The sequence below is a fragment of the Mustela nivalis genome (assembly GCF_964662115.1).
Source record: "Mustela nivalis genome assembly, chromosome: 16".
NCBI classification, from domain to species: domain Eukaryota; kingdom Metazoa; phylum Chordata; class Mammalia; order Carnivora; family Mustelidae; genus Mustela; species Mustela nivalis.
In genome coordinates, this window is record NC_139035.1 from 3,961,723 (window position 1) to 3,989,303 (window position 27,581).

Below are 27,581 nucleotides of genomic sequence, written 5' to 3' on the forward strand. Positions count from 1 at the left end.
TGGTTCCCTCTTCTCCATATCCTTGCCACCACTTGTTTCTTGTCTTTTTGATGATAGTCATTCTAACAGGTGTGAGGTGTTACCTCCTTGTGAATTTGATTTGCATTTCCCTGATGATTAGTGATATTGAACACTTTTTCATGTACCTGTTAGCCATCTAGATGTCATCTTTGAAGAAATGTCTGTTCAGATCTTCTCACCATTTTTTTAAAAACATATTTATTTTTTCAGTGTTCTAGGATTCATTGTTTATGCACCACATCCAGTGTTCCATGTCATCCATGCCCTCCTTAATACCCATCATCAGGCTCACCCAACCCCCCAAAACCCTCCCCTCCCAAACCCTCAGTTTGTCTCTCAGAGTGCACAGCATCTCATGGTTTGTCCCCTGCTCCGATTACCCCCAATTCACTTCTCCTCTCCATCTCCCAATGTCCTCCGTGTTATTCCTTATGCTCCACAAGTAAGTGAAACCATATGATGATAGACTCTCTCTGCTTGACTTATTTCACTCAGCATAATCTCTTCCAGTTCTATTCTTCTGATCATTTTTTAAACAGATTCTTGTTTTGTTTTGTTTTGTTTTGTTTCCATTGAGTCGTAGGAGTTCTTTTTATATTTTGGATATTAACCCCATGCCAGATACATGATTTATGAAAATTATCTCCCATTCATTAGGTTGCTTTTTCATTTTGTTGATGGTTTCCTTTGCCATGCAAAAGCTTTTTAGCTTCATGTAGTTTTACCACCTTTGCTTTTGGTGTCAAATCCAAAAAATCCTTGCCAAAGATAGTGTCAAATAGCTGACTATATTCCATGTTTTCTTCCAGAAGTCTTAGGGTTTTAGGTTTTACCTTCAAGTGTTAATCCGTTTTGAGTAATTTTTGTGTAGAGTATAAGATAATGGTTTAGTTTCATTCTTTTGCATGCAGCTGTCCTGTTTTACCAACTCCATTTTTTTCTTTTTTTTTTTTAAAGATTTTATTTATTCATTTGACAGAGAGAGATCACAAGTAGACAGAGAGGCAGGCAGAGAGAGAGAGGGAAGCAGGCCCCCCCGCTGAGCAGAGAGCCGGATGCGGGACTCGATCCCAGGACCCCGAGATCATGACCCGAGCCAAAGGCAGCGGCCCAACCCACTGAGCCACCCAGGTGCCCCCAACACCATTTTTTGAAGAGACTGTCCTTTCCCTTCCTCCATTGTGTGTTCATAGTTCGTTTGCCCTAAATTACTGACCATATAAGTGTGTGTTTATTCCTAGGCTCTGTATTCTGTTCCATTGATCTCTGTTTGTTTTTATGCCAATGCCCAACTGTAGCTTTTTTTTTTCTTAAGATTTTATTTATTTATTTGACAGAGAAGAGAGAAAGTGAGAGAGGGAACACAAGCAAGGGGAGTGGGAGAGGGAGAAGCAGGCTTCCCGCTGAGCAGGGAGTCTGATGCGGGGCTTGATCCCAGGACCCTGCAATCATGACCTGAGCTGAAGGCAGACACTTAACAACTGAGCCACCCAGCAGCCCCACTTACTGTAGCTCTTGGATATAGTTTGGAATCAGGGAGTATGATGTCTCTAGCTTTGTTCTTCTTTTACAAGATTGTTTTGATGTTCGGGGTCAGATTTTGAAAAATTTTATGACATTTTATTTCCAAATATATTTTTTAAAGTTTTATATTTGTACTCCTAAGTGAGTTTGGCTTGTAGAAACATTATCCCAAAGTTTGGTCTTTAAAATACTGGCCCTGTGATAAGTTCAAAGAAAAAAGATTCTAGGGTCAGTAAGTTTGGAGAGTCACACATAGCAGTTTCACCGCTTAGAGATTTACAATGTGTACTAGCCTTTTAATATCTCAGAGATGTCTAACCTAGAATCTTCCTCTTAAAATTTGGAAAGTAAGACCTATAAAACTCTCTGAGAGCAAAACTATTTTAAAGAAGGTTTAGGGGCGCCTGGGTGGCTCAGTGGGTTAAGCCTCTGCCTTTGGCTCAGGTCATGATCTCAGGGTCCTGGGATCCAGCCCAGCATTGGACTCTCTGCTCAGCAGGGGGCCTGCTTCCTCCTCTCTCTCTGCCTGCCTCTCTGCCTACCTGTGATCTCTGTCTCTGTCAAATAAATAATTTTTTTTAAAAAGGAGGTTTAATTTTTTCCCCCAATTTATCCTGTGAATATTGGTCAGGCAAAATTTTATGATTCTGATTTTTTTTTTTTTTTTAGAACTTGTAACCAACATTGATACATATAAATTTACTATCATAGAAGTCTACCCAGCATCTTCTTAAAAATTAAATCTTCTCCTTTTTGAATCATATGCATCATCTCTGATTTTGATAATTTTTCTCACCTTGTACTTACTAGATACTCCAGAGCTCAGTTTCACTGTTTGATTCATCAAAGAATGGACTCTTAAATTTATCAATGTTCGTTCCATTTTCCATAATTACTTACTAACTTTTATCATATCCTATATTCTGCTTTGATTTGTTTTATAATTTTCCAACTTCTGGTGATTTTTTTTTTTTGCTTATTTTTTTTTTTAAATAATAAGACATACATGACTGTGATTTTTCCTCTGAATAAAATTTTGGCTACATGTTCTGGGTTTCAATCTGGTGTGTAATGTTATTTTACCTGTTTAGTAAATAGTGTATAATTATAGTTTTGAGTTGCTATTTGACATAAGTTTGGGGGGAAGTTTTACTTTATTATCAGTGGTTTTAGAATTCTTTCTGTTCAACTTTTATCATAATTTCTAGTTTTAGTGCATTGCCTTTTTATCTTCAATACATGAAATGAGGAATATTTGCTGTAAGATGTAAAAATAATTCATAGTCCTGGTTTATTAAACTTATATTATTGAATTCACTGGTTTAATTCTTAATTTATGACAATGTACCATCTTGGTATCATTGGTTCATTATCATTAGTCTTTGAAGAATTTTGGATGCTGAGAAAAGGCTGAAAGGTAGTCAGCCAACGATTTTTTTTTAGTATTTATTTATTTATTTATTTGACAGACAGAGATCACAAGTAGGCAAAGAGGCGGGCAGAGAGAGAGGGAGAAGCAGGCTTCCTGCCAAGCAGAGAGCCCATTGTGGGGCTCGATCTCAGAATCTTGAGATCATGACCTGAGCCAAAGGCAGAGGCTTAACCCACTGAGCCACCCAGGCACCCCAGCCAATGATTGTTACTGAGTACCAACTAGATGATGGAAATACCAGAAATACATTGATAAACGTTTAAAGTTCCATTATTGAACTTATATTGCAGTTGGAGAAGCATAAGCAAGGGAAACTGAGGGTTGGAAAGATAAGCCAGTGATGGCAAGGAGTTTGAATTTTTTCCTACTTATAGTTGGCAGTTACTAGAGGATTTTAAACAGGGTAAGGATGTAATGTGTGGTTATGGTGTTTTCTTTATGGAGAGTGGAGCAAGAAAGGTGCCAAGGAGATGTCATCCAAATGAGATAAGATAGTGGCCTGGATATAGGAGTCTGTAGTTCAGTGTAAACATCTGGTGTTATCTGCATTTAAATGGTATTTAGGATTCCCAGGCTGGAAAGATCACCTTGCCAAAAGCACAGATAGAGGGAATTGGACCACGGAAGAAGCTTGGGACACTCCAGAGTTTAAAGGTCTAACAAAGGGAGAGAAGACATCAAAAGAGATTTAAAAAGTTGTAGTCAGTGATGTAGAGGTGTGGAAGTGAAGACAATGTGGTATCACAGAAGTCCTGAGAAGAAAATGATTGAAGACAGAGGAAAGGGTCAAGATGTCAGATGCTGCAGTGAAGTGAAGCAATGTGTAGATAAGGAATTGAACATTTGCTGTGCGAAGACATGGGTTGTATGACCTTGATAAGACCTCTGTCTATAGACTGACAGGATCACTAATCTCACGGGGGGGGGGGGGGGCGGGGGGCGGTGGTGGTGGTGGTGAATAAAGGAAAGAATGGGAGAGGAGAGAATAGAGAAAATGGTTCAAGATAAGGAGTTTTCTATAGAAGCAAATAGAAACGGGGTGGTTCTTAGGGGATGGGAAACATCAAAAGAAAGTGTGTGTGTGTGTGTGTGTGTGTGTGTTTTAAGATAGTTGATTTTAAGATGTGCTTCTATCCCATATGAATGATCTGATAGTAGAAAGGAGGAAATTGTTGAAGTAAAAAAAAAAGGCGGGGGTGCCTGGGTGGCTCAGTGGGTTGGGTCTCTGCTTCAGCTCGAGTCATTGTCCCGGGGTCCTGGGATCGAGCCCCGCGTTGGGCTCTGTGCCTGGTGGGGAGCCTACTTCCCCCTCTCTCTCTGCCTGCCTGTCTGCCTACTTGTGATATCTCTCTTGGTCAAACAAATAAAAATAAACTCTTTAAAAAAGAGGGGGGAATGATTGTAAGAAGTTCATGAAGACATTAGAAGAGAGGAATCTCGTGAGTAGGAGAAGAATCAATGAAACAAGATGGGATTGGGAGGGAGACAAACCATAAGTGACTCTTAATCTCACAAAACAAACTGAGGGTTGCTGGGGGGAGGGGGGTTGGGAGAAGGGTCGTGGGGTTATGGACATTGGGGAGGGTATGTGCTTTGGTGAGTGCTGTGAAGTGTGTAAACCTGGCGATTCACAGACCTGTACCCCTGGGGATAAAAATATATGTTTATAAAAAATAAAAAATTAAAAAAAAAAAAAAAAGAAGAGAGGAAATTCAGTGTCTGAGTTTCTGAGTTCTTGTACACGGTGAAGGCAGAGTCCATGGCTGCAAATGCAGTTAGTCTGGTGTATTTGGTAGAAAGAAGATAGATCATTCTCATCTGGTTGTATGTGTTTTTCCTGTGAAGTATGAAGTGAGATTGTCAGCCAAGTGTTAGTGGCCAAGTGCATGTTACAGATTTCAGGGAATGACTACAGAATTCTAGTACGGATGCCTGGGGAAGTTAGGTGCCCATTTGGTATTTGTAGTTATAAATTTGGAGCGCAATAAGCACAACAGTATATTTTTTTCTCTAGCATTATTTAGAAATTCGGATGTGGGACCTCAGTAAGGAAGTAATTCATCAGAGTTTTATTATGTAAGTAAAATGGTGAAGGGAGAGGAAGGAGAGGGACTTGCAGGTTTGCGAGGTAGTAGTCACAGCACTAAACTGAGTCTTCATGGAAGTGAAGACATCGGGAGTGTGCTGATGTGTGCAAACATGGTCGGATCAGTGGATCCGGAGAGGCCCACACCGGAGTCTGTTTTCCAGATTGTCAGAAAGGCTAACCAAACGGGAAATTTGATTGATCAGTTTATCATCGATACTCTGCTATATAAGTTTATAATTAATTGTAAAATTGATGTTTATTCATTTAAAAAGGAAATCAGTGGTCAATAGGAACTTGCTTCAAATCTTGAAAAACAAGTTCAGCTTAACAGAACTTGTTTTTAGTAGAATTGAGTCGATATACTATACTTTGGTCATAATAGAGCCTTTTGGAATATACATGAGGGAAAATAGAGGGGTATGACTTGATAGTACATATATGATAGATTTGTGATTAAGTCTTAAGTCTTACGCTGATACCCAGTGGGCACAGTTAATAGAAGATGGAACTCTGGCATGGGAACTTTTGAAGTCTGTTTAGCTCTATAGTATATCTTTGTAATGAAATGGGAATATTATGTCATTATAAAAAATACAGACAATGCAAACCTGGAAGTATTGTGAATATAGTACTTGCCAGAATTGGAATTCAGAGCATTTGAGCAAATTGGGAAATGGGCTAGACTAACTAGATGAAATGTAGTAATGCTAAACATAAATTTTATTTTGTTTTAAAATAGTACAGGAGAAATCTGGTTTCATAGGAGATCAAGCCCAAAGGGCCTAAAGGCAGTGAGAATAATGAATAATAGTAACTTTGTATTTTGTATATTTTACCTGCATATTTACCTGATGCTGGGCGTTGTTCTAAGCAAGCTATTCACACATGTGACCTTATTTTATTATCATTATAAGCCTAAGATAGATATTGGTGTTATCCCCATTTTATAGATGAGTAAACTGAAATTCAGAGAGGTTTTCTTACCAAATGTCCTGTAAGATAATAAGTGGCATATTCTAGATTTCAACAGGTGTTTTTCATGGTCTTTACTATATTCTCCTAGCTGGTGCTTACTTACAGTAGTAAAAGTTTACAGTCTGAAAAGTAGGCAGAAATTCCACCACATTTCTTCCTTGCATCTAGTTAATTTTGCCTCTGGAGATTGGTGATCAGTTGCTGGCGTGTCACTTTCAGAAAATCCTTTTAAAATAGAGCAAATCCATAGAAAAATTTAAAGGATGTTATCTAGAATTGTCTTCATACGAGAAACATTTGAAAAAATTGGCTTGGAGACTTAGAAGACTTGAGGAACAGATAGTGTCTGAACCCAGATGTTTAAAGACATGTCATAGGTAAACAAGTTAGACTTCACATTTTTAATACTTAAGGATATTCTTATGACACGTGACTGAAAGTTCTATATCTCGTCAAAACACAGACTCATCGTGTGGTCATGTTCTCTTCACTGTAGCACTTAAAACCCTTTTACCTATGGGATAAAATTACTCATGCTCATTTTTAATGTTGAGGTAACTTTTATTTTTCAAACTATAAAACACGTGGTTCAGCTTGATTTCATAGTGAAATCATTCAGAAGCTCATACCTACATGATTGCAGTTGAAATAGACTAAACAAAAAACTTCAGTCAGTACAAATTGCTGTGGGTTATCTATACAGCTACAGCGTGTGGTGAGAACCTGGAAGCTACAGCCGCAGAATTTATGAGACTTCCAGTAAATCAGCTCAGTTCAGTGTTTTAGACCTGTATCCAACTCTTCTTGGATGTCTAGACACAGCCTAAGATGAGGCTTCGAAAATGGGTAAAAACGAAGCAGCCAAAGCCACCAGAAGCCTTTGACCCTCTTCTAATGTTTCAACCAGATAATTATTTTCCCTCTCAAGAATTTGGCTCTCCTTTGAGGGGAAAAAAAAAATCAAGATTTTTCCATGTGAAGAGACCCTGAAAGAAAATACTCTGGAGAAAGGTCAGTGAGAATGGGCCAAAGCTGAATTCTTCAGATCTGCTCGGAGAATGTGGAAAGTCTGCACCCTCGCCACTTTTCGTGCTTTCCGGCTGGCCAGAAACTGCCGTGGCCTTTGTCCAGCTCTGCCTTCCCCGTACCTTTTACATCTTAATGGGACTCACACTGTGCACTGGAAATGCCTCAGATGGAAACTTAAATGGTAGCTAAAAGCTATGGTAGAGGTAATTAGATAATTAAAAACTGTTAAATTTTGATTTCTATCAAGATCATCTCTTACCCTTTCGGCTCTATAGCAAAGACACGACCTTTCAAATTGGACAACAGTAAACTTTCCTACTTGGAGAATATATTTCCTTTAAATATGTCCCACTTTTCATTAAAAGTGCTTATTCTGCTTGTTGTGGTTTTTCCCTTCAGACTTTTTAATCTTAGATTTTCTGTGGAATGTTAAGGATTCTCTCAAAGATAGAAAATGTTGGTTTTAAACATAAACACGGTCCCAGTTCATTCCATAGCTCTTTCGTTCGTTCATCTGTTCCCTCATTCATTTGCTCCGCTCACTCGACAAATACTGGTTTTGGGGAGGCCATAGGCCAAGGACTGTGGTAGACCCACCCTGCGCCGTTTACTCGCTGGGCCACGTTGGGAGTCACTTGATCTCTCTAAAATCTGTCTCCTCAATGAAACATCTCTGCTACCAACTTCGCAGGGTCTCTAATGAAGGTGAAATGAAATGATTTCTCTTTTAAGATGGTGAAAAATTAGAAGCTTCTTTTATCCTACTCTGTCCTTTGCTGTATCCAAAAGATCACACACAACAGAGATGGAAGGAACAATGTTAATCAACTATTTGCAAAACGCCATAGAGTGAACTGGATTGAAATTTTATGCGTGACCATTGCATGCTTTTCCCTGATTAAGAAAAATGGAGCAGGGCACCTGGGTGGCTCAGTCGGATAAGCGGCTGCTTCCAGCTCAGGTCATGATCCCAGAGTCCTGGGATCAAGTCCCGCATCAAGGCTCCTTGCTCAGCGGGGAGCCTGCTTCTCCCTCTCCCTCTGCCTGCTGCTCCCCCTGCTTATGCTCTCACTATCTCTCTCTGTGTGTCAAATAAATAAATCTTTAAGAAAAAGAAACAAGAAAAAAAAAAAAGAAAAATGGAGCTAAACAGGAAGACAAGAAGAAACTTCTCTACTTCCTCACTGAATCAACACAAGAAATGTGGATACTTGTGCCAACCAGAAATCCAAATAGCCAACTCTACTTTGAAGCCAATTCAAAAAATGAGTCCAAGTAAGAATTTACAGATGGGGAAGTCCAGATAGAAGATGCCTAATGATAAATATTTATTCAAGTTAAGCATACAGAGTTCCATTTAAATAATTGCTTGCAAATGTAACAAAATTGCTTACTAAACTAAAAAAGTGAACTCTTAAAGAGATGTGAAAACAATAATTCAGAAATAATATTTGAGATATTTCTTGATAGATTAGCAAATGTGTGAGATAAAGTGACAAAAAGTAAACCCTTTTAAATTCCTCAAGAAGTCAGGAATTACTGTTTTATTTCTGAATTTCATATATATAAAAATGAATTCAGAGATGATTTAGAAAACTTAAAGATAATTGTTTTAAAAAGGAGATAATCTTTTACCTGTAGAACCGAAAACCACTAAAAAATATAGAAGTCAAAAAAGACAGTACTTTTGTCAACATAAGCGAGGAAAGAGGAGCATAAAAAAATAAGCTTATGTCAAAATGACAAATGTAAAACCAAGCCATATAGCTATGGCAAGAATAAACAGGATTCAGACTTTCCTAATCATGGACAGTGCTTTTTAGATTGGGATGAAAAAGAAAACCTAACTATATTGTTGGCATTTACAACCAATGTATCTTTTTAAAAAGTAAAACAAATGGATAAAAGTAAAAAATTAAAAGAGACAAAGCTATGTCAGATTAATATTAATAAAAAGTGAGAAATCATTCTAATCATGATGAAATCAGAACAAAGAATATCACTTCTATAAACATGTTAAAATACTTACCTCTTTAACAAAAATATTAAAGCTTTGATGGAAAATCACTTTTTTAAAATTATAAAATATGCAAAGGTATTTTAAAGATGATAGTCACTATCTTTATGGGTGTGATGATGTTCGTTATTCAATAAATATTAATTGAATACCAACTAGCACTAGTCACTTTGTAAGACCTAAGAATATAGTGTAATCAAACAACACACTCAGATATGTCTTTCCATTTATGAAGATCTTGTTTTATGACATTCAATAAGATTTTTGTAATTTTCTCAATTAAAAAATGTATCCTATATATTTTATAGGCTTTCTCCTAATATGAATGGACTATTTTCCCATATCTAAGTTTTAGAAGTATAGCCTATGTAGTGTTTTGTTAAAGCCACTGGATTTTGAGCTAATTTTGGTAATTTACATTTTTTAGGGAATTACTAGTTTCCTCTAGGTTCTTAGTTTTGCCATATAGGATTGCCTATAATACTTGATTTTAATTTTTTTCCATCTTCTCTCTATTTGTGGTTATGTATTCCATCTGTTCTCATTTGAGATCTTGTATATTTTTGTTTTCTCCCTTAATTAGCATTATCTATTCTTATAAGGGGGAAAATATTTGTGGATGTCTTTATTATCTTTATGTTATTTTTATATTTCCTATTTTATTAATTTTGGTTTTAATCTGTTAATTCCATCTTCTTGGCTTGTTTCGTTTTATCACAGTTTTATAATCCTTATAGATGAATATTGACTTTTTTTCTCCTTTCTGTAAATAATGAACATATTTAAGATCATAAATTTTCCTACATTATTTGCTGTGTTCCGTTGGTTGGCTATGATGTGTTTATATTTTTATTGTTTTCTAAACAATTTATAATTTTATTTTGTTTTTTTTCCTGTAATATAAAGGTCATCTAAGTATATATTTAAGGGGTTTTGGGGTCTCTTCTTTTTAGAATTTTTTTTTATTTGTGATCAAAGAATGTGATCTATGTAGTCTCTTTTTTAAAGTTTCTTTTTTTTTTTTTAAAGATTTTATTTATTTGACAGAGAGAGATCACAAGGAGGCAGAGAGGCAGGCAGAGAGAGAGAGAGAGAGGAAAGGGGCTCCCCGCTGAGCAGAGAGCCCATTGCGGGGCTGGATCCCAGGATCCCCGGACCATGACCTGAGCTGAAGGCAGCAGCTTAACCCACTGAGCCACCCAGGCACCTCTCTTTTTTAAAGTTTCTTAAATATGGTATTGTATATGTGTGTAGGTCCAAGTGTAAGACTGAGTTTTGTAAATGTTTTGTGGATAATGAAAAATCTTTATCTTCTATTTGCTTACTTTTGTCCACTATATTTGTCCAATTTGAAAAGTGTCATATTAAATTTTTTCTATATTTATATTTTAATTGGTTACATACTTATAACAAGTTCTCGCAGTAGCATTTGCTTTCTTTCCTTCCCTACTATTTAATATGATACAGTTTTATGAGTATTTTCCAATCTTCACAATTATACTTTATACCATTGTATAATATTTCTCTTTATTCTATTTAGGGCTCTTAAACTGTTTATCTTGTTCTGTACTTTTAAATTCTATCTTGTCTATTATTAATATTGCCATTCTTAAATTTATATTCTTTGTTTTGTGCTTGTCTGATTTCTCTTTTCTGTTCTTTATTTTTCCAAAAAATATGTAACTTTTTTAAACCTAAATTAACTAACTAGCTGAGAGAATTCAGTCCACTGTCGTTAATTTCATAATTAATATACATAAATGTATTCCTGCCATCTTATAAAAATTTCTTATTGTTCCTCCTTTTTTTCTTATTTTTTTAACAATCAAAAGACTGATACTTTCTTTTTCTTCGTTTTTAATTTGAGAGTTCTATCATACATTTAATTTCATTAACATTTTCATTCATCACCAGTACATAGCCCTATCCTTCCATGAGGCAAATTATCAAATATTTCTCCCCCAAACCCTTTCTTCTGCTTCTCCTCACACCCACTTCTCCTAACAACGAGACCCCTGGAATCCCTTTGCTGCCCCACTCTCTGCCCCGGCACCCATCAGAGAAGACCTGGGGAGCACTGTTAGGTCCTCCTACCGTCCCCCAACTTTTAGACTATTTGAATAGTGTGTCTCTTTTACTGTAGGGGTCTTTCTGTAACCCTTCTACTGCATATTCTTAGATGGTCAGTCGTTATTTATTTTGATTAACTCTGCGGATGTTGCAAGTTCCGTCTTTTTCCCTCTTAACCTTTCCTCACCTTGACCATGCTCTGCACGTCCGTTTGGTGCAGCTGTCCTCTCCTGCCTGCTTAGGCACCTCTCAGTTTGGGGTGTGGGGTTGTCCCAGCTGGGGATAGGCCTCTACGGTCCTCTTAGGACACCATGAATGCCTCTTCATCGCCTTGTGCCTCTGCCTGGTCGGACCAGCGCCAGTCTACCTCTTTCTCTTTTCTAAGCAACTTGCGCTCTCCTTACAGAAGACTTTTAAATGTTTTATTTTTTTTCAGAGCTCAAGAATTGTATAAATGTATGTCTGCTTGATACCTTTTCTCATCAAGCACACATGAAATAGTACTTAAATTACGTAGACTCAGATCTTTTTTAAAAATCAGGTTAAGAATTTTTTTAAAAAAGTCGTTTCTATTTTATAATGATTTCTCTCCCCCCACCTCCCCTTTCTTTTTCTGGCACTCCTCCTGTTTACAGGTTAGGTGTTCTTCCCGCCACACTTTCATGTCTTCTCTATCTTTATATTTTTTAAAATTCTCCCGCAAGATCTTGGAAACGTTCTAGGCTCAACGTTCATCATCCTTTCCCTCAACTTATCTACTAAATATTTTGACTTAAAAAATAGTATTTGTTTAGTTTCAGGAGGTTTTCCTTGTATCCCTTCCAATCCTGTTCTGCATTCCCCAGCGGTTCTGCACCGATACGCTGTTCTCACTGCGCTCTTCATTCTCGCTTTCTCCGGCCGTGAGGTGTCCTTTTGTTTTGCTTTTTGCTTTGTTCGTTGTGACACAGGTCCAGCCACTGGATACTTTAAGTGGACTGGTCCTGTGAGGGCAGGAAGACACAGGTCCTCCCAGTCAGTACAGGCCCCAAGTAGGCAAGTGGCCGTTTACATATTGAGGCGCCGGGAGGGAACCTTTCTTTTGCATTAGGGTAGAAAAAACTCAGTCCCCCACACTCCTTAGGGCCAGAGGGCTGGGACACCCAGGAGTCCTGTGATCCACGCGGGACAGCCCAACCCAAGGCATGGTACGTGCTGGTCCTTGCCTCAGAGTTTTCCTGCTGTGGTCCCAAAGCTCTGTTCAGCCCTGAGCAAGAAAGTACCACAACTATCTAGCCACCCCGTACCGGAGTACGAGTCCCAGAGTCTACTGCACTCAAGAAAAGAAGATGTGCTTGACCTGAGTTAGAAGTGGAGGGGAAGCAGAGCACGGTTATGTCATCGTCTTCCCAGAACCCCCTGGGGGATATAATGAGAAGCATAAAAATGGTACATTCCCTGTCCTAATGTTGCTGCTTTTGGGCTAGTTAGGAAGATAGACAGTATCTAAGTAAATAAGCAAGTGAATAAATAAGTAAGAAATAAAGAAGAAAACCCACACATAATCCTGAACTCACAGCTGTGATTAAGAGCTGTGACGGCCAGGTGAAAAGAAACAGGACCTGGGATTTCAGGAAAGAGAAGGCCTTCGTCGGGCAATGAGGGCAGAAGGAAAGAGCTACAGGCAGAGAGTGGTACACTCAGAGACCTTGGGAGGAGGCATGGCACGTTTGGGAGGCAAAAGGAAGCCAGAATGGCTGGAACAAAACAAAACAAGGCAGAGCAGAGTGTGGAAAGAAGCTGGAAAGGAGGGTAAGAGTTATGGGCCAGACTGTGCAGGGTTTGAAAGGCCACGATAGACAGTGTAGTCTTTCCCTAAAAGCAGGTGACTATTGAGTGTTCGACTCCACGGGTAAGAACATCGGATTCCCATTTCAGGAGGTCGGAGGATTCCGTGTGGAGAGTAAATCGGAAGGAGCCCCGTGATGTCGGGAGCCCCGTGGGGAGGCCGCAGTGACGTTTGAGGGCGGGTGATAGTGTGATCAGGAGGTGTACTTTTTAGGGGGGCAAATGAAAGAGGGTATGAGAGGGGAAGGTTGTTCATTTGTTCGTGGCAGGGTGCATCTGAGACAGTCAAGCAGAGAAGTCAGTAAACACTGTGGATCTGGGGCACTAGGGGCAAGAGATACCCATCTCTGAGCCATCCGAGGTTAGTTGTACACAAAGGCTCTTAGGCATGAATGAGAATACCCTGGAAGAGAATAAGAAGAGAAAAAGACTAATTTCTGGAATTCTGCTGGTATCCATCTGAATTGGATTATCTCTTCTGGAGGGGTGAATGGTAATGCATATCAGTGTCTTTAAAAATGACTGTAAGTTTGATCCTCTAACTCTGTTTATAGAGTTATAGAGTGATAAGGATCTATCCTACAAAAATAAGAGGAGTAAGTGTGAAAAGTTTTTGGATAAAAATACTCACTTAAGCATTATTTCTGATCATAAAAAAAAAAGGAAATTACCTAATTATCTAACAATTGAAAGAGATTAAGGAAATTATCATACGTTTATACTAATGAATATCATGCCATTCTAATTTGATGTTTATAAAGATGGCATAAGTAAACGAACCATAACACTCTCCGTCCTTTTGTTATGTCTGTAGTACCTGAATGCAAAATTCTATCTGCATTCCAACTCTGGTTAATGTTATTTGGAGTGTGAAAGAAGAAAAACATTATATTGCCATTCTTACTTATCTTTATAAATACACTTCAAGCATTTACTTATGCCATCTTTATAAACATCAAAGTAGAATGGTAAGTAAAAAAGGAGTCAGATTTGGAGAGAGAGAAGGGGGTTGGGAGACCTCAACTGTGTGAAAGACTGACAGAATGAGAGTATAAAAAAATAAGTTTATCTGTAAACGGTGAAAAATGGATGATTGTCACCATACTTTTATCTAGTTTCCAAATCTTTCTAAATGGACATGTATTATGTCTCATGTATTATTTTACTGTTAGGAAAAGAAAGAAAATTACAACATTATCCCAGTTGTCAATATGCACTTTACAGGCATTTCACTCTGTTGAATAGTGGTTAATGTTTGGGGTTTTTTGGTTTTCTTTTCACGGTATCAATGAGTGTTTCTGTTTTGAATCTAGAATAGTATTTTAGTTAAGATTATTGCCACACCTTTTAAAGTTTTATGAGCCACGTAGGCCTAGCAAATAATTTCCGAAAATTGATTGATTACTAGGCAACAGCCGATCGATTCTGCTGCCCTGGCACTGAGTGTATCATCTTGAGAGCATTTCTGTTTCCTTCCCTTCCCATGGCTTAGCAGTGCAAGTGGCTCTGAATTCTGTAAGGTGACGTTTCAGAAAGATTACATAATAAATATAAGAATTTGCTAATTATTTTAAATGCAGTAGATTGTTTCTGTTTTCCTCCAGTGACTGTCAGAGAATTATCCATTTGGACTGTCATTTGTTTCATCGTTGTCTGCAATGACATAAAATCATTTTGAAGTTGGTTCCAGACTAAAAGTATGATTTTATTTTTATTTTTTTTAATTCCAGGAATGTGTACAAAGACTATCGCTTCCTTGAGCTGGCCTGTGACTCACAGGAGGACGTCGACAGCTGGAAGGCTTCTCTCCTCAGAGCTGGGGTTTATCCCGATAAATCTTTAGTAAGTTGCATTATATCTTGTATTTTACTATCATTAACTATGCTTAAGACGTAATTCTACACACCAGATAATGGAGAAGCTAGTTCTCTTTTGACTTAATTAGTTTGGAGCCGTTCTAAGTAATACTTTGCTTATATTTCTTCTCTCCATTAGTTCCTGGAAATTTATCAGTCTGTTTGTTAGAGAAAATGCCCTCCTCTGCCGTAAAACATAGTGTGTGTCATCTCAGACCAAGAGAGGATTTGTTTTAACTTAAAATCTTATTTTCCTTTATGTGGTATTTCACACCTGTCCTAGTGTTCAGCTATTAAGAACATTCTTCATCTAGTCATAGTATGTATAGCATGTCCCAGCACTATTTCATATCCTTAAATATGCACTTATTGTTATAAAAATCTCCGTCCTTTTCTTATGTCTGTAGTACCTGAATGCAAAATTCTATCTGCATTCCAACTCTGGTTAATGTTATTTGGAGTGTGAAAGAAGAAAAACATTATATTGCCATTCCTACTTATCTTTATAAACACACTTCAAGTGTTTGAAATCACTTCCCTCATTCAAGTTAATAAACAGAACTTCTCTTTGTGTTCTTTGGGAAACGTCTGGATTTAAATTTCAGACGCCCCCCCCCCCCCCATGTGGGCACACACAGCGTCAGACGACGGTGCAGGTGCGCGGCTCTCGCTGCTTCCTCCCTGTTCCCCGTAAGATGTTGTGTCCAGACGTCTCCTCGGAGCGCAGGTGCTGAGACCGAGCCTTGGGGAATGGGTCCAGCTCCACCCTCGTGCCGCTAACTTGGCTCTAGATCGCTTTCTGGGACCCGCCATGCCCAAGTCAGATCATTTCTAGGCCCCATAGGAAGAGTCTTCTCAGAAAAAGTCTGAAATATGGGCGTAAGAGGTACAATTAAGGCATCTCTGGAGGAACTTTAGACTTGACCACAGCCCCGAGGGGGCACTGGAATTTAACAGAGTTCCAGACGTAAATGATCGGGGATTTGTGCCTAAATGTTCCCCGGTTGCTGTTCTGATGGCTCACAGGTAGACCTCTGAACCCCATCCCTGCCTACCCTTGCCTGGCCAGTTCCTAAAACAGCGGACCCCCCCCCCCACACACACACATGCCCTGTGCCCTCCAAACGAGGTGAAACAAGACCCTTTGCCAGTGATATCCAAACACAGACGTATCTGTATGATTTCCACAATTGCCCAAATTCTGCCATTTGTGTACATATTTACTTCCATAGCTAATGCATGTGAGGAATCATTTAAAAACTAGAAGGACAACTTACACTTTTGTTATTAATTCTAATCATTTCCTCTTACTCTTCCCTCTCCGTTGACGGTACTGTGTTTAGTTTCACTAAGATTCTATATTAAAAATATACATATACTTGATTTTTTATTCATTCAATCCCCATTTCCTGTTGAGCCAATGCTTTTTTCCAAGCACCAATCAGAGCACTGGTGCTCCCGAGGTAAACAATAAGGTCCCATCCCCAAGGAGCAGACATTAAACAAGTGACCGAGTAACTGTGTAATTAGTGTGATTTTGAGAGAGTGATGCAGTCTATAAAAAATAAAGAAAACTAAAGGGACAGATAGAGAGGGGCGGGTAAGCTTTGTTTTAGTAAAGATGGTGAGGGAAAGCCCCTTTGAAGAGCTGCCATTTGAGGAGGCGCCTGAGGGAAGGGGGTGAATGAAATGAAGGGGAGACTATTTGTGGAAAGGACTAGCAAGGGCAAGGCCAGCTCAGTGTCTCAGAACAGCAACAAAAAGTCAGTGAGTCTGGAAGACAACGAAGGAGAACCAAAGCAATTGGTGGTTTCCACGAGGAGGGTCAGGGCAGATTATATTGGTCGTGAAGGATGTGGAGAGCATCGGAGTTCTGAGTGAGATGGGAAGCCCTTTGAGGGGTTCGAGCCAGTTAACGACATGATAAGATGGACATTCTCTAAAAAATTATGTGGCAGGGTATTATAGGAAGCTGCTCCTGTGTTCAAGCAGAGGTTTTAGGGTCAAACTACTGAGACTGAAATTCTAGAAGTTCGCATGTAAGTTGTGAGACCTCTAGCCTTTTTGTTTCAAAATTGCCATTTCTAAAATGGAAATTTCAGGAGTCTCCTATAGCTTGGTTGACAGGATTAAGAGAAAATGCAGGGATAGCATGGAACAGATGGGCACAAGTAAGCACTCCATTTATGGTGGTGATGATAATTACCATTCTCATCATGGACTGCTTTCTTCAACAAGTAGGTGAGAGCTCAGTGTGGATATTATAGTGTAGCCCAATGAGATCATAAATACTTTATGCTATTTTTTATTTCTAAATAATGTTTGGTTGTATAAAATGTTTATGTATGGGCGTATGTTTTCCTACCATGCAACAGTAATGTTTGTGAAAGTTTTTTTTTTCAGTCGTGCTTTTATCAAACGCACTAGACAAGTTTGCTATTGAAAGAAATTAGGTAATGCATCTCCTCCGAAGGAAAACTGTCTCAGAAAAGTAAAATCACCTCCCTATCTCTGGTGAACGGTGTTTCATAAATCTGGATTTTCCTGTGTCCATAGCTCTGCACGCCAGCAGGCGGTCAATGGAATATTGGCTATTTTTTATCAGAATACTCAATTTCCAGCGAATCTAGAGTTGTCCTACACAATCTATTTGATTCTTTCTACATCATTCTTGTTTATAAATATGCTTTTGGTACAGTTGCTTGGAAGGTTGAGACAAAGGGGTTTTTTACTATATGCTAAAGACACGACAGGAAATGAAACTTGGCAGTAGGCCATGAACATTGCTTTTCTCAGTTTTCATCATAAACAATATTTGCATTTCTTATGCACCATGTAGTTCTGGAGGTTACATTACACGATTGCTTGACTTTCAGACTTTAAATGGCAGCTAACTGCTGAAAGCAATCTGAGTAGAATGCTTGTGTCAACATTCATTTTGTGAGCATGCTTCGATTTGGGGGGAAGGATACTTTGGGGTACGGTTACTCCTAATTTAGAAGGATTTGATGAAAAAGTCAGATTAACCTAATAACAGATGTCTCTCTGTAAGTGAATTTTTAGGACTTCTGGTGTGTCATTTAGGTTTTATATCAATAAACCATTGAGTTGACAACAAATCAATCACTATTCTAAAAATGAAACATTTATTTATCATTCGTGGGCGTAAGTCTAGACTCAAGAAGTTCTGCTTTCTATACAAAACACGTCTATGTTGACTGGGGAAACATCTACAAAGATCATTTTTAAGAATTGTGTAATTTTGGCTTCCTTTTGATAAATAGCCATCACCCCCATTTTGGTTTTGGATAAACGTTTTTTTCAACTAAGATTACCCACTTTTTATGACATGCTTTTCCTTATATTTTTCCTATCATGTCCACAAGATGGAATGTTTCTGTGTCACTTGCATCACAGTATTGGCTCTGCTACCTGGTGTTTTCTGTCCCTCGGGTTGTTTCTCTTGGAGTGTTCACGGGTTTTTTTTTTTCTTTCTTTATCTTCCACTCTCTTCTCTCCCTTCCTTGCCTTCATCCATCACTGTTATTGTAGACTTGATAAATTCTAATATAAAAAGATACACTTCTTACTTTATAAGAGTTTCAAGTCTAGTGGAAGAGAGGGCTACAAATAAATAATTACAACGTGGTAAGCACAACAGTGGATATCTGTATAAAAGGCAACAGCCCAACTCGATTTCTATATGGACTTTCTAATTACCTTTTGTCCCTTAATCTTTTTGGATCCAAAGGAAAATGTAGAGTTCACATTAGAGCAGTGTGATGTGTGGCCCTAAAATGGAAATAAGGAGTCCTGGATTTAGGTTCCAACTATGACACTGTTGAGTGGTTAGGTCCTCTTTCTGAGAAGTCATAGTACTTTAAAAATGTATTGAAATCTGAATTTGGATTTAGCAAAGTTTTAGTTCTTTAACTACTCTTTCCTTTGGCCATTAAATTAAAATTATAACCACTATACAATTTTATATTGTCAAATAATTGAATTGCTACAAAATGTTGAAGTAAAGGTGTTCCTAATGGAATTAGTTCATAGTATTTGGGTTTTTTTTTAACTAATGAAGATGAGATAAAAAGTATGTGTGTGCCAGTATCATAGGCTACAAAGAACTTTTAGAAGATTATTTACAGGCAAAAAATGTGTGTACATGCATCAGTAGGTGTGAATATGCATAAATGTAGATTTCACTAGATATCTAAAGAACGTGACATAGAAAATGATGGACTTTTCTGGCACAGTTCTGTCAGCTAGCGGCATGACTTAAATTGTGTATAAACACTAAAGAATTCCAAATTCTTTGGAACATTTTGTGTGCAGAGAAACGAGGCCGACTTTAAGCCTGACCTGCTCACGTTTGAATCCCGATGCTTCTACTGACTGGCCGTGTGGCTCAGGCAACTTACTTGGGTCTTCAATTGTTTATTCTTTTTCTTAAGCTCAGAATAATGCTACCTTCCCCTGCCTGACTTTAGAGGATTAAGTGAGCACTGTTGCTGCCCGTGGGTGAATGTGCTCAATGCCACGTAGCCTTTATTATGATTAAAAATTATTAATGGTCCATGAAGCCCCAATTCCCAGTGTAGCGGTTCATTTTTCTTTGCAAAGTACCAGCAGGACTTGGGCACGTGAAGGAGAATTTCCTCACGTGTTGGCCGAGGAGGCAGGATTGTGTACGGGGTGTCTTGGGGTCGGGCTGCCCTGGAGCCAGGCGGCTTGGAAGGCTCCGTTGGTCCGTTTGTCCGTCAGGAGTGAGCCCAGGGGGCCGTCTGTCGGGGAGAGTGAGGACCCACGAGCCTGGCCTCTGGTGCTGGCCCACGGGCTTCCTGAAAGCAGCAGCCTTCAGAGTACGCGGCGCCCTGGAAATAAATGTGGTGCGAACTCCGCCTTGCCTGTTTGTTACATTGCGCACGTCAGGATTTCTGAGGGATTCCCGCTGGCTCTGCGGCCTGACGGTCCTCCGCCCCCAGGCACGAGTCAAGTGAGGAGAAAAGGCGGCAGGACGTGAACCTCCGGATTCCAGGCTTTGCCAGGCCCGGTGAACGCCTCTAGGGCGGCTTTGGAGTTGGAAACCAGTCCATCAGCGAAGCCTTTGGGGACTTCAGACATTCTTGGTGGAAAGACTCAAACTGAAGGTTTCTCTGTGGCGGATAATCACTGGCCGGGGGAGGGGGGTCTGCGCATCGTCCGCGGGCGAGAAGACGGCTGCGGGACGCGCACCGGCCTGCTGAGGTGTCGCGTCGCCGGACCCGCGCTCACGCACGCGCACTCACTCACGGCCCCCACCGACACGCACGAGGCCTGCACTGGCCCGGCCGCCGCCGCTCGCTCTGGCGCGTCCGCACGTCAGGCCGCCACGTGGCCGGCTCTGCAGTGTCGCCGTCCTTCCGGCGAGGCGCTGGCCGCGGTGAGCCGTCCGTCGCCGTCGGAGGGAGCGGTGGCTCAGTGCGGTCCACCCCCCGGCCGCCGGCGCAGGACACCGTCGGGGAATGACCGGAGGAAACCAGAAATGGCCAAGCCAGCCGCGCCCTCCACGTGGGGGTTTCTCGTAGTTAAGGATCGAGGCTCCCTGCCCTGTGACGTCATCGTTGTCCCCACACGCAGAACCGTCGGCCTCAGAGCAGGGCAACCCCGTATCCCCCACGCAGACCACGCGGTTGCGCCCGAACGTTGCCGCAGACCGGAAGCTGCGCGGCGGGGGCCCAGCGACCCCCGTGCGCCTGCGCACTCGCCGCCGCGCCGCCCTCCCCGGAGAGCAGCGTCCTGTCACTCTCTGACCGTCCGACCGAGCTCTGCTCCTGACGAAGTTCCGGGGCATCTCCACCGCCTCCCTGAACGGTTGGCGTGTCCTTCCAGAGACGCTTCCTCCTCCCCTCATTCATCCTCGTGTCCGTGCGTGTGTCCCACGAGGGCCGGGGATGGGAACGGCGACGCCAGGGCGACGCCCCACGCCACGAAGCTGCCCCCCGCTGTCGCCTCAGTGTCCGTAAACTTGCGTTCTCGCGGCCGGGCCTCGGACGGGACGTTTCCCCGGAGTCACTGCTTGGCGCGGTTTTTTTTTTTTTTTTTTTTTTAAAGATTTTATTTATTTGGCAGAGCTCACAGGCAGAGAGAGAGAGGGAAGCAGGCTCCCCGCTGAGCAGAGAGCCCGATGCGGGACTCGATCCCAGGACCCCAGGACCATGACCTGAGCCGAAGGCAGCGGCCTAACCCACTGAGCCACCCAGGCGCCCCTTGGCGCGGTTTTTAAGTAAATCCCCTCCCCCGTGGTTGCCGCCTTGCCCCGTCGGAAAGTCGCTGTGCGGCGCGTCTCCCCGCACGCCCGCCGTGGGCGTCGCATCCGGGTCTCCCGCCGCGCTCCGCCCGCCGCACACCTGCACACGCTTCCCTGACAGCCCTTCCCCCTGCGCCTCAGCGAGCCGCTGCCCCAGGCCCCGTGGGAAGAGCGCGGTCTGTTCCCTGCGCAGATCCCATCCCGTCGTCCCCGCAGGATCTGACCTCGCAAGGACTCGGGCTGCCCTGGGAGGAATGAATCGCCGCTTTATTTTTCGTCCATGCGGGAGTTAAGTCGTGCGACATGAGTCGCCGCCCCGCCGCTCGGGGGGAGCCGCAGAGCCGTTGGCCGCCGCCTGTCGCGGGCCGCGCTCCGCGTCTCCGTCCGAGTGTCTCTTGCAGAAAGGACTGCGTGTGTCGGCGACTGACCTTCCAGAGCCATGTTCTTGAACGCGGCCCGGTGTTTACTGTGGCCTCGTCCCCGCTCTACAGCTGGGGCCCCCTCGTCCCCGCACGGGAGCCCGCCCGAGACAGGACGCAGTTTATGAAGTGGAGGACGCGCGGGTGCGCCCGTGACTCGGCCCGCGTACCGCGTCTCCCCAGAACCACCCACTCCTTTGCCCCCGCGCTGTCCCTTTCTTCTTCCACCTTCTTGGAGACCACGCGCGCGGTGTCTGCTGAGAAACGCCCGGCTGACGAAGTCTTCCGCGGCTTGGCTGTCGGAGGACGGCCGTCGGGACGGGCAAGCGGACACGCGGGCTGTTCTGCCTTTCGTGCTGACGGTCACTCATTTCCCGCTCAAACCAGGGCTTTTGGGCCCGGTTCCCATACTCCGGGATTCCGGGTAGAAAGAACGGGGGAGATCTCGGTCATGATTTTCTGCCGTTATAAATACATGATTTCATTTCATATAAGTGGATTCTTTGATTTGCCCGCGGGCTCTGGGTGTCGTATGCATGTACGGGACGTCAGCGGATAAATTATTTGTTTTGATTTTGTTCTAGCGTGAAAAACCTTAGAATCTTTAAATAAGTGTATGTTTAACGTATTTCTTTTTTTTTTTTTTTTTTTCCTTCCTTGCGGCTGCGTGCACAGGGGAACAACAAAGTAAGTTCTTTGTCCCTTTGTGGCTTCTCCTGCTCTCCAGCTCCCACTCCCCCGCCGCATGTACCTTGGCAAGAGCGTTGCTGTGCACGTTGCAAAGACCGTTGTGTGTAGCCGCGCGCCGGTGGTCTAGGCCTTGCACATTCCGGGGGAAGTACGCGTCGGGGCTACCCTAAGGGCTGCTCCGTTTTGACCTTTGGGAAGGGCAGTGTTAGGTTCCTCAGGGCTGGCTGTCGGGGGGTTCCGAGAGGTTGGTGATAGAAGGAAGGAGGTCGACAGCGAGAGCAAAGAGTATGAAGATTGAATAATAAGGGCTCTCCCACAGAAAGGGCGCAGCAATCTCATGGAACTCAGGGCAGCGACGTTTTTGACCAGAAATCAAAGCTCTCACATTAACGTGCAGTTATAAAAGCCCCAAGCTGAAGTCTTAAATAGCAGGACGGCTGGCTGTGCTGGTGCAAGTGAACTAGATCGGGGCTCGGGCTTTGAAGGGGCCTTTAAATGGATGGGGGGGTGGGGGGGTTCCTCATTTGACTTGGCGTCTGCTCCCTGATGCGTTCCAGCTGGACGGAAGCAGGAGGGTGTGGGGCATGGAGAAGGCGGCCGAGTGTGCTGGTGGATTTGTGAAACCGAGCAACACTCACCGATGGTGAAAATTATCTTAGTGTTGTCACTGCTGTTAGAGAAACGAGCATTGTACTCATCTGTACAGTGGCTGGCTTGTTTGCATTTAAATTCAGTTCTCCCAGAAGATTGGAACTACTTCTCACTTGTAGTTAGGCAAGATGGTCTTAAGTTGAGCAGGGTGATTTGTTTTTCCTGTTTTCTGTGGAGAACTATTAGTGTTTCATCCTACCAGGTGGCCCACTTAAAATGGGCTTCATTGAATACAATAGGAATTGAAAAGAATCTGTTCTATAAGGGGCTGCCTGCATATTTAAGCCAGCTGGAATTCATCAAAATTGCTGTTCATAAGCCATACGTATAGAATGTAAAACAAATGTGGGAAATCTTGCAGTTTAATCTGATGGAATGTGCTGTTATAGAACATGTTGAAGTCGTGGTTGGTATTGAAAATGTGTCACTTTATGAATTTATGTCTGGGTAGAACTGCTTGTGACCCAAGTAATAATGTTTAATAAAGTTAAAAATACTACAAGAGAAGTACGAGATAGACATTTGTGACAAAAGAGGCAGTAAATTCTCTCCATGTTTTAAAAACGCCAGGTAGCTTATGAAATTAGAGCTTTCTTACACAAAGTGAAGGATACTATGTCTACCCTAATACTACCATTGTTAGAAAAAAAAACATTTGAACGAAATATAGAAACTCATATTTTGGTTCTTACAGCCTATGATGTATTTCAGTTCTTGGGTAGTAAATATGTCTGATCTGGTCGTTTCTATCGAGTCTCTTATCTAGAATTTCATGGGCTCCATCTCTCGTTTGTTTGTTAAGTACCATGAGCTAATTATGCGTGCGCTGACTGATGATCCGGGAGCCAGCTGCTGACGTTCTGGGGGGAGTGCTAACCCTTAGACCACTCGAAAAGCATTAATGATTTGCCTCTTTCCTAGTGATTCGCTGATACCTTACAGGGTTTTGTAAAAGCCCCAAAAGAAAATACTTCTCTAAAGGACTTGTCCATTTATTGTGTCTTCTTGGTCAAGTTCTTCTGGGCGATGTTCGCTTTAATAGAGTTTACCAATTTTCAGATAATTATAGTGCAATAGCAGTGAAACCCCGCCATCTAAGCTGCTGCTCCTACGGGTACGTCCAGGATGTTGCAGAAGACTTTCCGTGGTCTTCAGGGTCCTGGAGCCACCATCTGCATCATGAAGACTCTGAGGGGGTGTCCTCAGGTGCCAGAGGCTCAGCTGAGGAGTGTTAAAGACCTGGGCACCGAGGGTTTTGGTTTTTAATAGAAGAGTGGCTACTTTGGAGGTTCTGGTATTTATTGCCCTTATGCCTTAATTTTTTATTGTTTATGTTATGAATGGTGGAAAACTGCAATGCTAATACTTTTAAAATCCGATCATTATACTGACCATGTGCTCTGGCACGAATGAGCCTCCTGAAATCACAAACAGCCCATCTGCATGCTATTTTCCGTGCGCTTAGAATTTCAGTATAAATGGAAAACATTGGAATACAAGCTGTGCTGTCTCCAGAGTATAGATCTGGAGTCTTCAAAAGGAGAGTATGAGATTCTTTTTTCCCTCTGATTCTGGAATGCTTGTTCTGAATTGTCCCCAAGGCAACATACCTAACTTGTTGCCTGCCCTGTGCGTGAGCCAGCTGTAAAAGGTGACTCATTTTAGACTCACAATGGCTAATTGTTTACTTAGGGAATGGCATTTTATTATTTATGATATTAACCAGACTCTAATGAGAATGAAGTCTGCTAAATCAATGTTTCTTTAGAGCAGGGTGAATGAATTCATCATCCCACATACATTATGTGCAAACACACACACACAAGTAGGTGTATATTCTGAAGTATATGGAATAAGCTACTGTTCATTTTCTCAGTAACAACTAAGCTGATCTGCTTCATTGTCCATTAGGTTATACTTTGGGTTTAGGATCTAACCCTCTAAACTCCAAGGAAGCAAACTTTCATGATAGATGCACCTTTAGATTTATATTATGAGGGAGTGATACATCCAGGTTCATATTCCTCTTTAAACAATTGTATGTATTTTGTTATTTTTCCTTAAAAAGCATATTTTCCTTTTCTGCAGAGATCACAGTTGCTTGAAAAAAAAAAAAATAATCCTTCCAGGCCCGTTACTTATTTTTCCTTTTGAAAATGTTTTTCTGTTGGCATAGTGATACTCTGAATTGCTTAGGGTAGAGTCTGTCTCCTCCTCAGAGGGGTTTCCCTGAACTGTGGATTCCAAGACCATGTCTGCATGAGGGAGACAGTCTGGGACTTCATGAGTCACTTTGGGGAATGTGAAAACATATGTACAGTAATGGGGTCGGGAGATGTTGTTTTTGTTCTTTTTCTTAATTTGTTGTACACAAATAGAAAAAAGTCATTTGCAGAACTGAGGCCTTCAGGTCAAACGTAATCTCCATGTCTCTTGTCCTAGAAAGAAGACATTTAATTTCCTTATTTAATTTGATGCCCTCTCTTGGTAGGCATTTCTAGGAATATAATAGACTTTTAATTTTATTTCTTTATTAAAGACTTCAGGTTGTTGAAAATCTTTGATAGGGCAAATTACAGGTAAAGAAATACTTAAAATAGTAAGGAATAAAATTCTATAACAAAAGCTCTCAAGTTTATTAATGACGTTGGTACAGAAACATAAATGAAAACTAAAAAAAGAGAGAGAGAGAGAAATCCTGCTGAATCCAGAAATGAATGCTTCAAAAAAATTTCAAGTTATGGGGAAAAGCTATAGTTAATCTCTATGAATCTTTTGAAAGAGAGATCTACTCCTTTTTTACTTCAGTCTTCTTAAACTATAGGATTCTTAAATTTTTTCTGGCAGAAGTATTAAGTTGACCACCTCGTTTAGAGAGAAGGAACATTTGAAAAGGAGAAATAGAACCAAAACATGCTAAAACAGTTTTTTTTTTTTTTTTAAACTAAGTGTTACATTCTGGTTAAGTTAAATGCAACAATGGAACACATATTGGAGGGCTTTGCTGTTTAAGAAAAGAAAGGAAAATCAGATTTAAACACTTGTTTTTAGATTTAAAAAATACTTTGGTGATTTCCGAACATATTCAACAAGACAAGTGGACACGGTTGGCCTCCATTAATAAGAAAAGTAGTTGGGTGCCTGGGTGGCTTAGTGGGTTAAGCCGCTGCCTTCGGCTTGGGTCATGGTCTCAGGGTCCTGGGATCGAGTCCCGCATCGGGCTCTCTGCTCAGCAGGGAGCCTGCTTCCCTCTCTCTCTCTCTGCCTGCCTCTCCATCTACTTGTGATTTCTCTCTGTCAAATAAATAAATAAAATCTTGAAAAAAAATAAGTAGTTATTACCTTGAGTATTTATTTTGGGGATCCACTGGATTCCAGAAGTCATTTGCAAAGATAGGGTGTGCCAGATCAAATATCACCAAAAATATATCATACTGAAAAATTTAGATGTTAAATGCATGATAATTTGTCCTGTCTCTTACGCCAGGCCTTGAACTCCTAAATTCTTGCCTTTGGTTGAAGCTGAGAGACTATAGATAACCCTGAAAACCCATCACCAAACCTATAAAGAACCAGACAATACAGTGCAATAATGTAGATTTCCTTCATAATATTTAAAGTATGTGTAAGTACAAATAAGAACATTCTAAGCACTTTAGGTATCATGAGCTCCACTAGGGTTTTCTATTTTCTTTGAATAACATATAGGCTGAGCCCATCTGATTTGCTTAATTTATGCATAACCCAATAAGACTCTCATTAAAGTGAAGAGAAAAGATGAAAACTTACTGGCCTCGAAGTGTTATTTTAGTTCCATGTGCATATAAAAATGAATGGTCTGTCTCAATCTTCGCAACACCAATAAGCCTTTGCTTCTTTTTTGGCAAACCTATGTTAAAAGACCATTGCTTAAAGCTTAGTTTTTGAACACTCTCTCCCCCACCCCCCACTGAACTTTTATCTTAATCAGCTGGAGCAAAAGGCAGTTCAATTGGAGGCAGAAGACTTTGAAAGTAAGTTGTGATCTATATTAGGTTTCCAAATTTATTAATCTTGCCAGACAGACTTGCTGGGAGAGCTCACAGTGGGTGGTAGGAGGGGGCCTTCTGAAGGGTATATGGGCCTTATGTATAGATTTTATTTCCTCCATTGTTTTCAAAATAAGTGACTTCACTCTAGTTGATGAGAATAATTTTGTTTTCGTAGCTTTTTTTTGACATATTCTGAGTATTCTTTTTAAAATTTTATGTCCAATGTAGTTAAAATACCATGTTAATGTATATTAGTTCCACATGTACAATGTAGTGATTGAGTATGGTGGTTCAACAGTCCCATACATCACCTGGTGCCCATCCAGACAACGGTGCTCCTTAATCCCCCATCACCTGTCGGCCTATATCTTTTTTTCCCCTTTGTTTGCTGTTTTGTTTCTTAAATTCCACATGTGAATGAAATCAAATGGTATTTGTCTCTCTCTGGTTCATTTCACTTAGTCTCTAGTCCATCCATGTTACTGCAAACGGCAGGATTTTGTTCTTTTTTATGACTGAATAATATTCCCTTGTACGTACACCACATGTATATCCATTCACCTGTTGATGGACACCTGGGCTGCTTCCGTAGTTTCACCATTGTAAATCATTCTCCAATAAACATAGGGGTGCATATATATCCGTTCAAATGAGTGTTTTT

The 27,581-nt window shown here is 41.2% G+C and overlaps 1 protein-coding gene across 5 annotated transcripts in view; it reads left to right on the forward strand.

Moving 5' to 3' along the window:
* The window catches only part of DNM3 (dynamin 3), a 536,286-nt gene that overhangs the window by 419,283 nt on the left and 89,422 nt on the right, over positions 1–27,581 (forward strand). For 4 of the 5 annotated variants that reach the window (XM_082702687.1, XM_082702685.1, XM_082702686.1 and 1 more), the window contains one exon: positions 14,715–14,826. In XM_082702687.1, coding sequence (XP_082558813.1) covers positions 14,715–14,826 — 112 coding nt within the window. Of the gene's footprint in view, positions 1–14,714; positions 14,827–22,223; positions 22,236–27,581 lie in introns of all 5 variants that reach the window. The other variant, XM_082702691.1, reaches the window with a different exon arrangement.